The sequence below is a fragment of the Taudactylus pleione genome, unplaced genomic scaffold, assembly GCF_031769625.1.
Source record: "Taudactylus pleione unplaced genomic scaffold, aTauple2 ptg000678l, whole genome shotgun sequence".
Classification (NCBI taxonomy): domain Eukaryota; kingdom Metazoa; phylum Chordata; class Amphibia; order Anura; family Myobatrachidae; genus Taudactylus; species Taudactylus pleione.
This window is the reverse complement of record NW_028285080.1, coordinates 575,120-587,313: the sequence shown is the minus strand read 5'-3', so window position 1 is coordinate 587,313 and position 12,194 is coordinate 575,120. Positions and strand designations below refer to the sequence as shown.

At 39.2% G+C, this 12,194-nt stretch overlaps 1 protein-coding gene across 3 annotated transcripts in view; it reads right to left on the bottom strand.

Moving 5' to 3' along the window:
- Positions 1-12,194, bottom strand: part of KHDRBS2 (KH RNA binding domain containing, signal transduction associated 2) — a 554,229-nt gene that overhangs the window by 419,212 nt on the left and 122,823 nt on the right. For all 3 annotated transcript variants that reach the window (XR_015872448.1, XR_015872449.1, XM_088455914.1), the window contains exon 2: positions 6,711-6,838. Coding sequence is in view for 1 of the 3 variants with exons in the window: in XM_088455914.1 (XP_088312040.1) it covers positions 6,711-6,838 (128 nt within the window). In the remaining 2 variants the exon portion in view is untranslated. The remainder of the gene's footprint in view (positions 1-6,710; positions 6,839-12,194) is intronic.

The following is a 12,194-nucleotide window of genomic DNA, read 5'->3' as shown; positions in this document are numbered from 1 at the left end:
TGTGTAAAGTGCTTTATGCAAAAACTTGCCATTTGTGCCCATGCACAGAAATCCATCCAACTCAGCATGAGCCCACTTTGCATTATAAGCAGAAGCAGATGAAACCTTAAATACGAAAGTGCCATGAGCATTGAAATGTTGCTACACGTTATGCTGCCTTGAAGTGTCTTTAATTCCAGGAGTGCTGCAACCAGCGGACTGTGTTTATGTTACATGTGCGGGCACTCGGTATTTGTTTTTCCATATGGGGAGAGCCGGATCTGTGGAAATTTATATATATATATATATATATATACATACACACACAGACAGAATACACGGCACTCCAACTAACTGTGTACTGTTAAATACTGCCAGGTGCTCTCCAACTCATAAGAGAAAATAGCCACTATCGAGGGCAGCACTCAACGACTTCAAAGAAAAGGGTCATACAGGCCTCACAAATCTATCCAAGCTTGTAAGGAACCTCCACAATGCTTCACTGTTGCCTGCAGACACTCATTATTGTAGCACTCTCCAGCCCTTCAGCTCAAAACTGGCAAAAACCAGTGGAACCCAGGTGCACCCATCTACTGTTCGGAGAAGTCTGGCCAGAAGTGTACTTCATGAAAGAATTGTGACCAAAAGCCATACCTTCGACGTGGAAACAAGGCTAAGTGAATCAACTATGCATAAAAACATGGAAACTGGGCTGCAGAAAAATGGCAGCAGGTGGTCTGCACTGAGGAGTCAAAATTAAATATTTGGCTGTAATAGTAGGCAGTTTGTTCGCCAAAGGGCTGGAGAGTGGTACAATAATGAGTGTCTGCAAGCAACAGTTAAGCATGGTGGAGGTTCCTTGCAAGTTTTGGGCTACATTTCAGCAAATGGAGTTGGGGATTTGGTCAGGATTAATGCTGTCCTCAATGCTGAGAAATTTTAGGCAGGTACTTATCCATTATGCATTATGCAAAATCCAAATTTATTCTGCAGCAGGACAACGACCCCAAACATACAGCCAATATCATTAAGAACTATCTTCAGCATAAAGAAGAACAAGTAGTCCTGGAAGTGATGATATGGCCCCCACAGAGCCCTGATCTCAACATCATAGAGCCTTTCTGTGATTACATTAAGAGACAGAAGGATTTGAGCATGCCTACATCCACAGAAGATCTGTGGTTAGTTCTCCAAGATGTTTGGAACAACCTCCATGACTTCCTTTAAAAACTGTGTGTAAGTGTACCTAGAAGAATTGACGCTGTTTTGAAGGCAAAGGGTTGCCTACCAAATATCGATTTCATTTAATTTCTCTTCTGTTTATTCAATTTGCATTTTGTTAATTGATAAAAATAAACTATTAACACTTCTATTTTTGAAGGCATTTTAACTTTGCAGCATTTTATCAAGTAAAGTCAAGGCACTGAAATAGGCTATACTTTTTCTCCACAGAATAGCAGGAGAAAAAAAAAGTGTAAAATTTATACTTTGGGGTGCAGGTGTTGGGAAACCACTCACAACCCTTGGTACACCTCCCCAACGGACAATTCACCCAAAAAAAGTAAAAAGAATCCCAGAAACACCCCAGAAAACGCTTTAGAATTTTGGGGCGAAAATGAAAAAAGTGGGGAACAACTTCAAAAATTAGTGAAATGAGCTTCTGGGGGTACTCTTAGAAGGGGCCAAGTGGTTTGGGGATTGCAGGTGCTTCTATGATGGAGGAATTTCACTTTTTCTAAAACTTCACTTTAGAGACATAAATAATATGCTAGTACCCATTTTCAAGCACCCCAAATTTGATGGAACTACTTATTTTCTTAAAAAAACACTGCTTTATGCCATTCTTCACCACTTTTACCAATTCGCTAATAGCAAGCAATTACCACCACTTAAGTACCCTAACTAAACTACCATAATGATTTCTGAAGTCAGCCCATCTTTTTCTGGGATACAGAGTGATTCCCCCAATTCATCCTGCACTTTTCGCCTGTTTCACATTCGCCGGGTCCCATTTTTGCCTGTTTGGCAATTTAATACGGAGTAAATCGGGAGCGTGCATGAAAAGTTTTTGCGTCCAAAACAGGCGAAGGCGGCGAAAAGTCAGGAAGGCAGAACTTTCTCATCCATGCGAAACGAATCGAATATGGCCCTATATCTGAGGACTTGTCAGCATATTTTGGATTTCAGTAAAACCAGCCATTCTAACAGGCGGATTTTGAAAAAAGAAGAACAGATGCCTTAAGATTTCATTACATTTTACTAAATAAGGGTCATCAGCACATGCTTGGGCACTGTCAAGAGCCACACCGTAGTTTATACAATACAACGTTTCATCTTCTAATAGCTTTGCTACTTCCTTGTGCTTCCCATTAATGACAGCTGCTTCATCAGAGCCTAGACCCACTAAGTTAGATTTTTTTCAACCCTATATTGGCAATTTATTTTGTTAGTTATAGTTTCAGCTTTGCCATCAATGATATTACATGTTGATATAAAACTAACAGTAATCTCTATCAAGTTGAAAAACATATTTAATGTATATAATAATAAGCTGCTGTAAAACTGAGATGTCTCATTTCATTACACAGAATACTGTAATACTCTGCTGAATGCAAATGTTTAAGTATTTCACAACTTATTTGTGAAGCTCAGATGTCAAGCAAATCTTGCATTATTCTTTCCGAAGTGTGATTTGCATTATTTCCAATATCAAAATGCTTTAAGCATTTACTGTAGCCTTGCAGTGCTCAAGCAATTTTTGTACATTGTAGTATGTGGTAGTTTGTTTTTTTTGCCAACCAAAACATAATTCTTAAAGCTCCCACAAAAAGCATATCTCTGCAGGTTAATCAAAACTTAAATTAATAGTTCAAAGTCTCCTAATCCAGTATCTTCAAAAACACATTTTTAAAGTATATTTAATTTACACAAATTATTGCGTAAATTACTTGGTCAAGAAAACTTTCTTTTCAATCTTTTGCACTGTATAGTCACCCAAGTTACTTCCTTGTTTGTGGCCCGTCTTTCATATTTTATACATGTGCAACACATCATTCCATTACCTTTTACCAACAACAACTGAAATGTTTGAAACCAGTTTCTGTTTAAACCTGATATGCGATGTTTTTCATGCAAAACAAACTGTGATTGAGAAGAAAGATCAGCCTTGCCTGCAATGCCCTTGTTGGAAATCTCTGGCTCTGCTGTTGTATTCATACTGTACTTTGATTTTTCCTTAAAAAAAAACTTTGATTTTAAATTCTAAGGCATTATGGGTAACAGCTGGCCGAAACACATATCATTTTTAGGAGTGTCCCAAATACTGCCCGCTTGCTGTTTGGATACAAATATCATTTTTAAGAGCAGACCAGATACTGCACACTGGCTGGTTGGACACAAATACAATTTTTAAGAGCGCCCAGATACTGTAGACTAACTGGTTGGACAAAAATATATATTTGTAAGAGAGTTCCAAATACTGCCCACTTGCTGGTTAGACATAAATATACATTTTAAGAGCACCCCAGATACTAAAGACTTGCGGATTGGACACAAATATTTTTTAAGAACACCCTAGATCAGGGATGGAGAACCTCAGGCCCGGGGGCCATATAAGGCCTGCGGAATCATTTGGTCTGGCCCCTGGAGCATTTCTCTGCTAGCCTTATCTGGCTAGCAGGGTGCCTAGAATGGCACCCTGCAGCAATAATCTATGCAGCAGTGCCGCCTGGAGTGTCCTTAGGACGCTTCAGACGGTCAGACCGCTGCCCTTACAGTTCCCGAAACATCCTCAGGATGCTTCGGGTATTGCTGTAGTCATTGGCAATTGTGACCCCATCCCTGTATGATGTCACATGGAGGGGGCGTGGCCTGCACCTGGCCCGCGAATGTTGTATATATCAAAATGGCCCTCAGCAGAAAAAAGGTTCCCCACCCCTGCCCTAGATAATGCACACTTGCTCGATGGACACAAATATTCTTTTAAAGAATGCCCCACATCCTTCCTCCCTTGTTGGCAGGACAGATTTTACAATACAGAGCCAAAACAGATACTGCCCCTCTTGCTGGCTGGACACTGATAGCAGCACTGCCCAGATGCTGCTCTATTTGCTTGCTGTACACAGATAGTAGTCTGCCCAGATACTGCCTCACTTGCTGGCTACACAAAAGACCCAGTAGCAAACAACATGTGGCTGCTGAAATGCAGAAGTGTAAGCAAGCAGTCCACTCTCTTCACTGTTCACCAGTGACTTTTCTGACCAGCAACTACAACATGAGGGAGGGATCTGCACGACCCTCCACTCTGACGCCATCCAGTACTGTGAAGCCATTGGGTGTTTGAGCTAAACACAGCTGCACTGTGGAAAGTTGTTCCTGCAAAGGGAGAATAGCGTGCAGGATTCGGACCACCGCTATTGCTTCCGGGGCTACCCAGTCGGTCTGCAATCTTGCCGGGTAACTCAATATTAAAGGTGCACACCTTTCCCCGGATTGAGGACTGCTGCATTTAACCCCCCACTGTCGCTTCTATATCTACACAGGATGGCTGCAGCAGCCAGTGAGTATTGGGTATTAAACAACTTACCACTGACTAGAAGTCAGTGTCTTGTGTATGCTAGAAAATAAGTTACATTTGTAACAACACACAGCAAGAATCTCTGGATTATATGTTATGCAGGGCATACACTATGCAATTATCTGTCAGATATCTGTCCAATCTGGCTGGTTGGAATGAATCTGGTAATGTATGACAATCAACCATTTGCTCACAAACACTGGAAAACAGACACAAATTGTCATTCAGACAAATTAGTTTAAGCACACAAATGTAACCAATTTGAACAATTGTCCATTTTCCAGTGTTTAAGATCTTATGATCGACTGTCATTTGCTCCCATACATTACCAGGTTTTCATTCCAACCAGCCAGAGTGGACAGATATCTGACAGATAATTGTATAGTGTATGCCCAGCATAAAAGTAATTATTGAAAAAAAAAAAGACTAATTTTGGAAACAACAATGATACTTTAAAGTGATTTTTATTATCTGGACACTGTTATTGGTAACCATAGGAATCCCCGGTATTTATTCTCACATACACATTTTTTGTGGTTGAAAGCCTTTTTATTTATTTTTTAACAATTTATTTTTTAACCATTTATTAATTTATAATATACTGCTATTGTATTGTGAGTTACTTATGTAAGTGCATATATGTTTAGAAATAAATTGGTATTTTTATATTAGCCATTTCTCTATTAATAATCTCTTGAATACTTTTAAAATATATCTATATGGTTTAACTCCCTACTGGCGCAGTCTTTTTTATATTTTAGTCAATTGGCCAGTGAAGTGGTGAAGAAATCATGCTATGCAGCTGCTTGTATATTAACCATCAATGCAGTGCAACTTTCAGTGCTGGGCAGCAAGGAAATTTTGCATAGTGGATCGCCCAAGCAATAAAGCATGGAAAGAACATGTTTCCACCATGACTGCATTAGAAATCATATACATTATATGTGTCTCAAAACGATCTAACATGCCTATAATCATACTTGCCGATATTTTCTATTGCAATTTTAGTACAAAGTATACCAAGCCCGGATTGCACTGACCATTCTTAGATTCAAACAAAATAGAGACATTTTGGGTGAGTTCAAAAGATTCTTCAGCCCAAAAAAGCTGAGTCCATGAAAACTTGGTTCTGTTGTTCGGTATGATTTATACAACAATGGGCCTCATTACATTATTCTCCTATAATGTGCAAAGAAAATGCAACTTTACGTTGAATTACATGTATTTCTATATACATCCAACTCAAAACACATTAGCACAGATGCTACACCAATGTATATACATACAACCACCAATGACATAGAAATGTGGCTTGATAGTGTTAGTTGTAAATGTGAAAGTCACATTTTCCGTATAACATGTCATGAAATATAAACAGTTTATTTAATACCAATATGATTTTATTTCCTGCAATAGTAGAAATGGAAATTAAAAATAATAAAAATAAATAGCAATAACTTAATATAGCCACGATGCTAATGAATGAAGTACTTTTAGCTGGATGATAATAAAAGCAGCCAATCAGATACAAGTACATGCAGCTGCAGGTGACATACTGTAATCATCATTATGTAGCTTTAAACCAGGCCTCCAGCAACCACAAAAGATACACCTGCAAAGATGAGTCCAAGGTTTATTTAGTAAGCGTAGATTTTATTAAACCCGGCGCTTCCGATTGTGTTTATCGCTAAAATTTAAAAGGACAATGCTTTTACTTGCTGTGTTTTGCTAGTAAAATCATTGCCCTCTTAAATTTTGTCCATAAATACTAATGAAGCACTGAAATTTAGAACTTGATGCTTAGTATATAATCCCCAATGTCTCATAGTTGCTCTCCATGGAGGCACTCTAGACTTCTGTTCTATCTCTGTATATGTAAGGAGATACGAGTCCAAGATGCTAGTAAATGTAGATACAGACACATTTTGGGACACAAGCACAGTTCTGAAATGCATATATTTATGCTACAAAAAATAGATGTACGTCTAAAAAGATGCCCAATATTTTTACATTGTTTTTTTTCTAGCAAGCAAACACAGAATGAACTGATTGAGAATAACAGAGTGTAATATTATATAAACTGGAAATATAAATAGTTAATACCTGTAAACATACATTGTCTACAGTAATTTATAGTGTAAAACAAAAAGATTACCTTTGGATACTGTTTAACTGGTATCAAGACCTTTTCTGATAATTTTATGTTCTTGTTGCTGATTATGTCTAGATATTTTTTTTCCTCGTCTTCTTTCTTCCCTTCAGACTCATGAAATTTTTCTATCTCTGTCAAAAGAAAAAAAAAAATTGGTTTCTTACATGAAAAAAACATAGTAATAATTAGAGATATCACTTTTGTACATTCACTTTTTCTCATAGGTAAAATGAAAATATGTGCATTGTGTTTCTTTGTCCAACAAAATGCTTCCTAGATATATTAATAATAATATTGGTTAGTACAATAGACTGGTATATCATCCAAGACTTGGGAAACAAGGCAGAAAATAAAGTCAGTCTCCATAGCAATGATGCTCCTTGAAGAGTGAAGTGAACCAATCTCTCAGAAACTCCTAGTGCAGAAAATATTCCAAAAAACACCAATGTAAACCAAATTAAATATGTGATAATACGGTTAGCCCTGTACCATAATTCAAAACAAGTGTGTTTATCTAACCCATCATAATACCTGAGATATCAGCTGAAAATTTGTACAGATATCCAATGGATGATAATAGCTAAAATCAAATGTAGCTTATGTGAACCATACTTGCAGACAAACTGGCTGTCTCTTCCGGGAGGAGGCAGCCAGCTCGGCACTGCAGTGGGGGGGAAAGGGGGCGTGACCCGGTTTGGGCGCTGAAAAGGGCACGTGGCCGCATCTTCGTTTCATCGCAGCCCCGCCCCCGCTTCACAACGAATATATTATCAGCGTTGTGTAGCCGGGGGCGGGGCCACGATGACGCGATTCAGCGCGAATCGTGTCATCAGCTCCCCTGACCCAGCCACTTTGACCAGGTAAGTGGTGACGCCAGGGGGGGAGCGGATGCAAGCGGGGGGTGCAGGCGGGCTGCGCCAGCTGGGAGACTTGCCCCCTCTTCCGGGGGGTCAGGAACGACACCCGATTTTCGGGAGGCTCCCAACCATTTTGGGAGAGTAGGCAGGTATGATCTGAACAGATTAGAAATATATGTGTGTGTATGTGTTTATTAAAAGCTATGAAGAATAACATCATATAAGACATATAGCATTAGACCAAGATCATATTATATTATTTTTAAAGAGGATTTGTTGTACATTTATGTTATACTTTATAGTGCATACAATACTACTGAAAATTTTTATTTTAAAGTAAAAGGGTGAAGAGACTCCCATACCTTTTATAAAAGTACAGAAATGTAAAATATACATTTATATGCTATTAAATAGCATTCATATATTCAGTATATACAATGTTATTTCCAAAACACATTAAAATCAAATGTTTCATAAAAAAATAGGTTTTTATAATCTATAATCCAGAATGTCACTTGTTTTACAGTGTTATACCACCTTTATCTTTTATAAAATATTTGTAAGTGTATTAGATCTTAATTTAAAAAGTGCTAGTGCTCAGGAATCCATTGTTTAAACTCTCTAATTGTTATATTGAGATGTGGTCAATATCTTGACCATGGGGATTCTGGCGCTCACAATGCCGGCACCGGAATACCAACACTTGTCAAAATCCTGGTACCGCATCCCGATCGCCGGAATCCCAAAAGTAAGTAGCAGGCTTGTGGGGAGGATTAGAGTTAGGGGTTAGGGTTAGGCACTAGGGGGAAGGTTAGGGTTAGGCACTGGGGAGGGAGGGTTAGGGTAGGGAGTGGGGGAGGTTTAGAATACTGACTGACAAGTGTCAGTATTCTAACCCTGTCAAGATGCCGGCGTCGGGATTCTGACCACCGGGATCCCGAGCGCCGGCATCCGGTACCCATCCCTTTTACTGACAAACTGCATTACATAAGGACAGTTTTGTAGCCAAACAACAATAATTGCAATTTCACATATTATTAACTAATTTACATATGCAAATTCATTTCACATATATGCATATAAGGTTCCTTAACTGGCCACATAACCATTGTCTGTACAACAAATATGCACTGTGTGGTATAATTTATATATTATTCCAATTAGATGGAAAAACTGCTTGATCTACTGATGAATTTAAAGTGGCAAAATAAATTCTAAACTAGACTGATTTAGCATTTACTGGGGGTTAGTATATCTAGTCCCTGGTTTATTTATGCACCTACAAAAATTGGCAAAACAGAAAATAAAGTTTTTTTTTTTTTTTAATTATTAACCACCAAACAAGTGACACCAAATGCCATGAATAACACGGCCAAAAACCAGCGCTCCTAGATTTATAGCAACTTCCACATTCAGGATAAGTGTGCTTATTTTATTCATTTCTGAAATCATGTTCATGTTTCTGGAATCACATACACAGTGCCCAACCAACCGACCACCTCACACTCTGGACCTCATTCAGAGGCGGTCGCACGGAGCGATTGGACGTAGCAAGCGATGTTTTTTTCAACTGCGCATGCGCACACATGGCAGTGCGCGTGTGCAAGCCTGTCTCTCCGACTGCAATCCTCTTGCTCGCTAGTCACTACAAGGTCGTAGCTGTGATAGACATTTTGTGCCGTTTGTGGGTGGTTACAGGGGAAGGTGCTTGTGAACGGGGGTGTGGTGGCGAGAACGCAGGCATGGTTGACCTTAAAAAGGGCGTTTTAAGGGCGTGCATATATTACTGAGCGAGTCATCACACACGTCATCTCGTTGCAATAACGATGCTACTGCTCCCAGTGCTAAAGGTAGCCCAGGGTCTACCTTAAGCATTGTGAGTGCAGGCGATGGTTTCTGCCTCAACCGATGTCTGTAGGCAATTAACAATGTAACAGGTGTTAATCGTGCTGATGTAGGTTGCCACCTGCGACCGACTCTGAATTAGCCCGTAGAGATAGGAGGTGTGCTTTCATTGTTGTGGGTGTTTCCGCGCTTACGATGTGCGTTGCGATTGAGCTTTCGCTTTGCATATTCTCGATCACTTTGGGTGTGACTGATCGCTCCCGAGCGACCGCCTCTGAATGATGTCCTCTGTCCCAGAGACAATGATAACCAAAATCAAAATGTGATGTACTGTACAGCATGCCCAACTAACTGGCCCCCCTCCACTCTGCCTTGGTCACAGCTATAGCTGGAATGCAATAATAATCTGAAGGTCTGTAAACTATGCACGACCTGAAAAGCTAGTCCAAATACAGAAATGAAAACCACCAAATTGTCCTCTACAGTAAGAGGAGGCACATACAAAAGCAAATCCTTTATTATGTTTAACAACAGGAATTGCATTTACAGTATATGTTCAAATTTGACTGTGAAATGCTATATGTAGGGAGGTGCTACTGTACACTTAAAGAAAGATTTGGGGAACACGTAAGAAATATCAGAAAAATATCACAAACTTTCCATGTCTCAACATTTTAGTAAAGTACACAAATGTTCCTTAGGTTCCCTAAAAATAAAGCATGACTTTTATTTACAAATCTTCAGAGAAAATTCACAAATATGTTGACGAAAGGGAAGAAATAGTTACATTATGTAGGTTATTTTAGTGAATTTTCTAATTGAAATGCTTAGGGGTAGATTTATCAAAAATTGGAGAGAGTTAAAGTGGAGAGAGATAAAGTAGCAACCAATCAGTGTCTGTCAGTTTACAGGCTGTGTTTGAAAAATGACAGTTAGGAGTAGATTGGTTGGTACTTTATCTATCACCACTTTATCTCTCTCCAAGCTTTGATAAATATCCCCCTTAGAATTATATTTTTTGTTAAAATTAAGAAGGGACCGTTCTCCCTCTGGCAATGTACATGTAGCAATATGTTCGTTTTCAAAAATATATCTTGTGGAAAATATTTAACAGATTCACTAAGTAACCATATTGAATTTAGCATATAAATCTCTGTGATACATATTTATGAGATGCAGATAAAAAGAGAAGTTGTCTATAGCAACCAATCAGCTTCAAACAGAATGTATTTAATAAATGCTATCTAGAAGCTGACTGGTTGCTATGAGAAACCTCTCCACTTGTTAACTCTTTAGAAGGCTTGATAAATTTCCCCTTCGTGAGTCTTGCTGTCAGTCTATTACATGATGTGGCAGTGTAACACTAGTCATGAGGTTAGGCCGCATGCTACAGGCCAAATATCCTCCTCCTCTTGCTATTGCTGACAGTCACATTCTCACAGTCCCTGAGTGAAGAGGAGCTGCAAGAGAAGCTACCCAGTCAGTCCACTGAGCCCAGGAAGTGTTTGCTGCTGCTGCTGCACTGCAAATAAAGTAGTCCTGCTACTTGGCTTTAATACAAAACATAAAAGGCAAACTGAATTTATTAGGAGACTGAACTTGTCAGAATAAAGGCTGTAAAGTAAGCCAAATGTGATAAAAAAAACTATTATCTCCCACACCAGTCACTAACTGGGTTCACCTCATGACACAATACACTTACATACTCAATTTCATCCAACTTCACCATCTTCCACTTAGGACAATACAACGCCTAAACCCGCACCAGTTGTAACCGTCTGTAAAATCAACTTCTGGTTTAAGTCAGATGCTTATAGCAATGGAGAGGAGCATAGTGCATCATTAAAGGCAGTCTTTTTTAGCCACTTCGCTCCATGCCAGCTGATTGGGACAATTCTTAAGTAAAATCTTATGTTAAGGGAACTGCCCAAGTGGCAAAATTAAATAAAAATCACCTGTAAATAGCCCCAGTATAGCTGACTCTTTTTGAGTGGCCTTGACAAAGTTTCTTAACAGCGAAACGCACGTTTGCATTCCCGTTGTGTGCACCTCACTCATAATCCCCATGATGTTGTAATTTAACTTGATATGTGAAACAGTGGGGTAGTAGTGTGCAATTTGTCCTGTAATATGTGTAAATGTGACAGAGCTTCTGTGCTACATAATCTCAAGTCAGCCGATACTATCAACATTGTTGCTACACATACCTCCCTGGAATCCACAGACTGTAGTTACAATACTGAACTATTACTAACTGCCGGGAAAGATCATGTAAAAAAAATAATAGAAATCAATGATCTATAAGAATTGTCAAGAGTAAGACTGACATAACAGTCATATTAAATTAAAAATATTTTACAGATGTAGCCAGCCTCATCGTTGCATCACGGAATAGCGCAGCAATTGCCAGGCTGCGAGCCAGCGATTACTCTATTTGAAGTCTATGGTGTGTGTGTGTGCATATGCACGCAAATGCCATAGCCACCCGCATGCTAATCATGCCATCCATGCCACGATGCGCACACATCGCGGCATAGATGAGAGTGGCTACATCTGTAGCAAACTAATGAATTGCGGGGAGCCAGGATTTTAAGACAGTTAATAAATGGTGTGAGGGAGTTTTCACTAAACCTATCAGAACCTAATGAATACATATACTCTATGTCAGTATGAAGACTGAATATATTATAAGGACCTACAATAACTGATACTACACACATATTGGCCCTCATTCAGAGGTGGTCGGAGGATGCAAGTGGTCGCTCAGAAACTGGGCGGCCGCTTG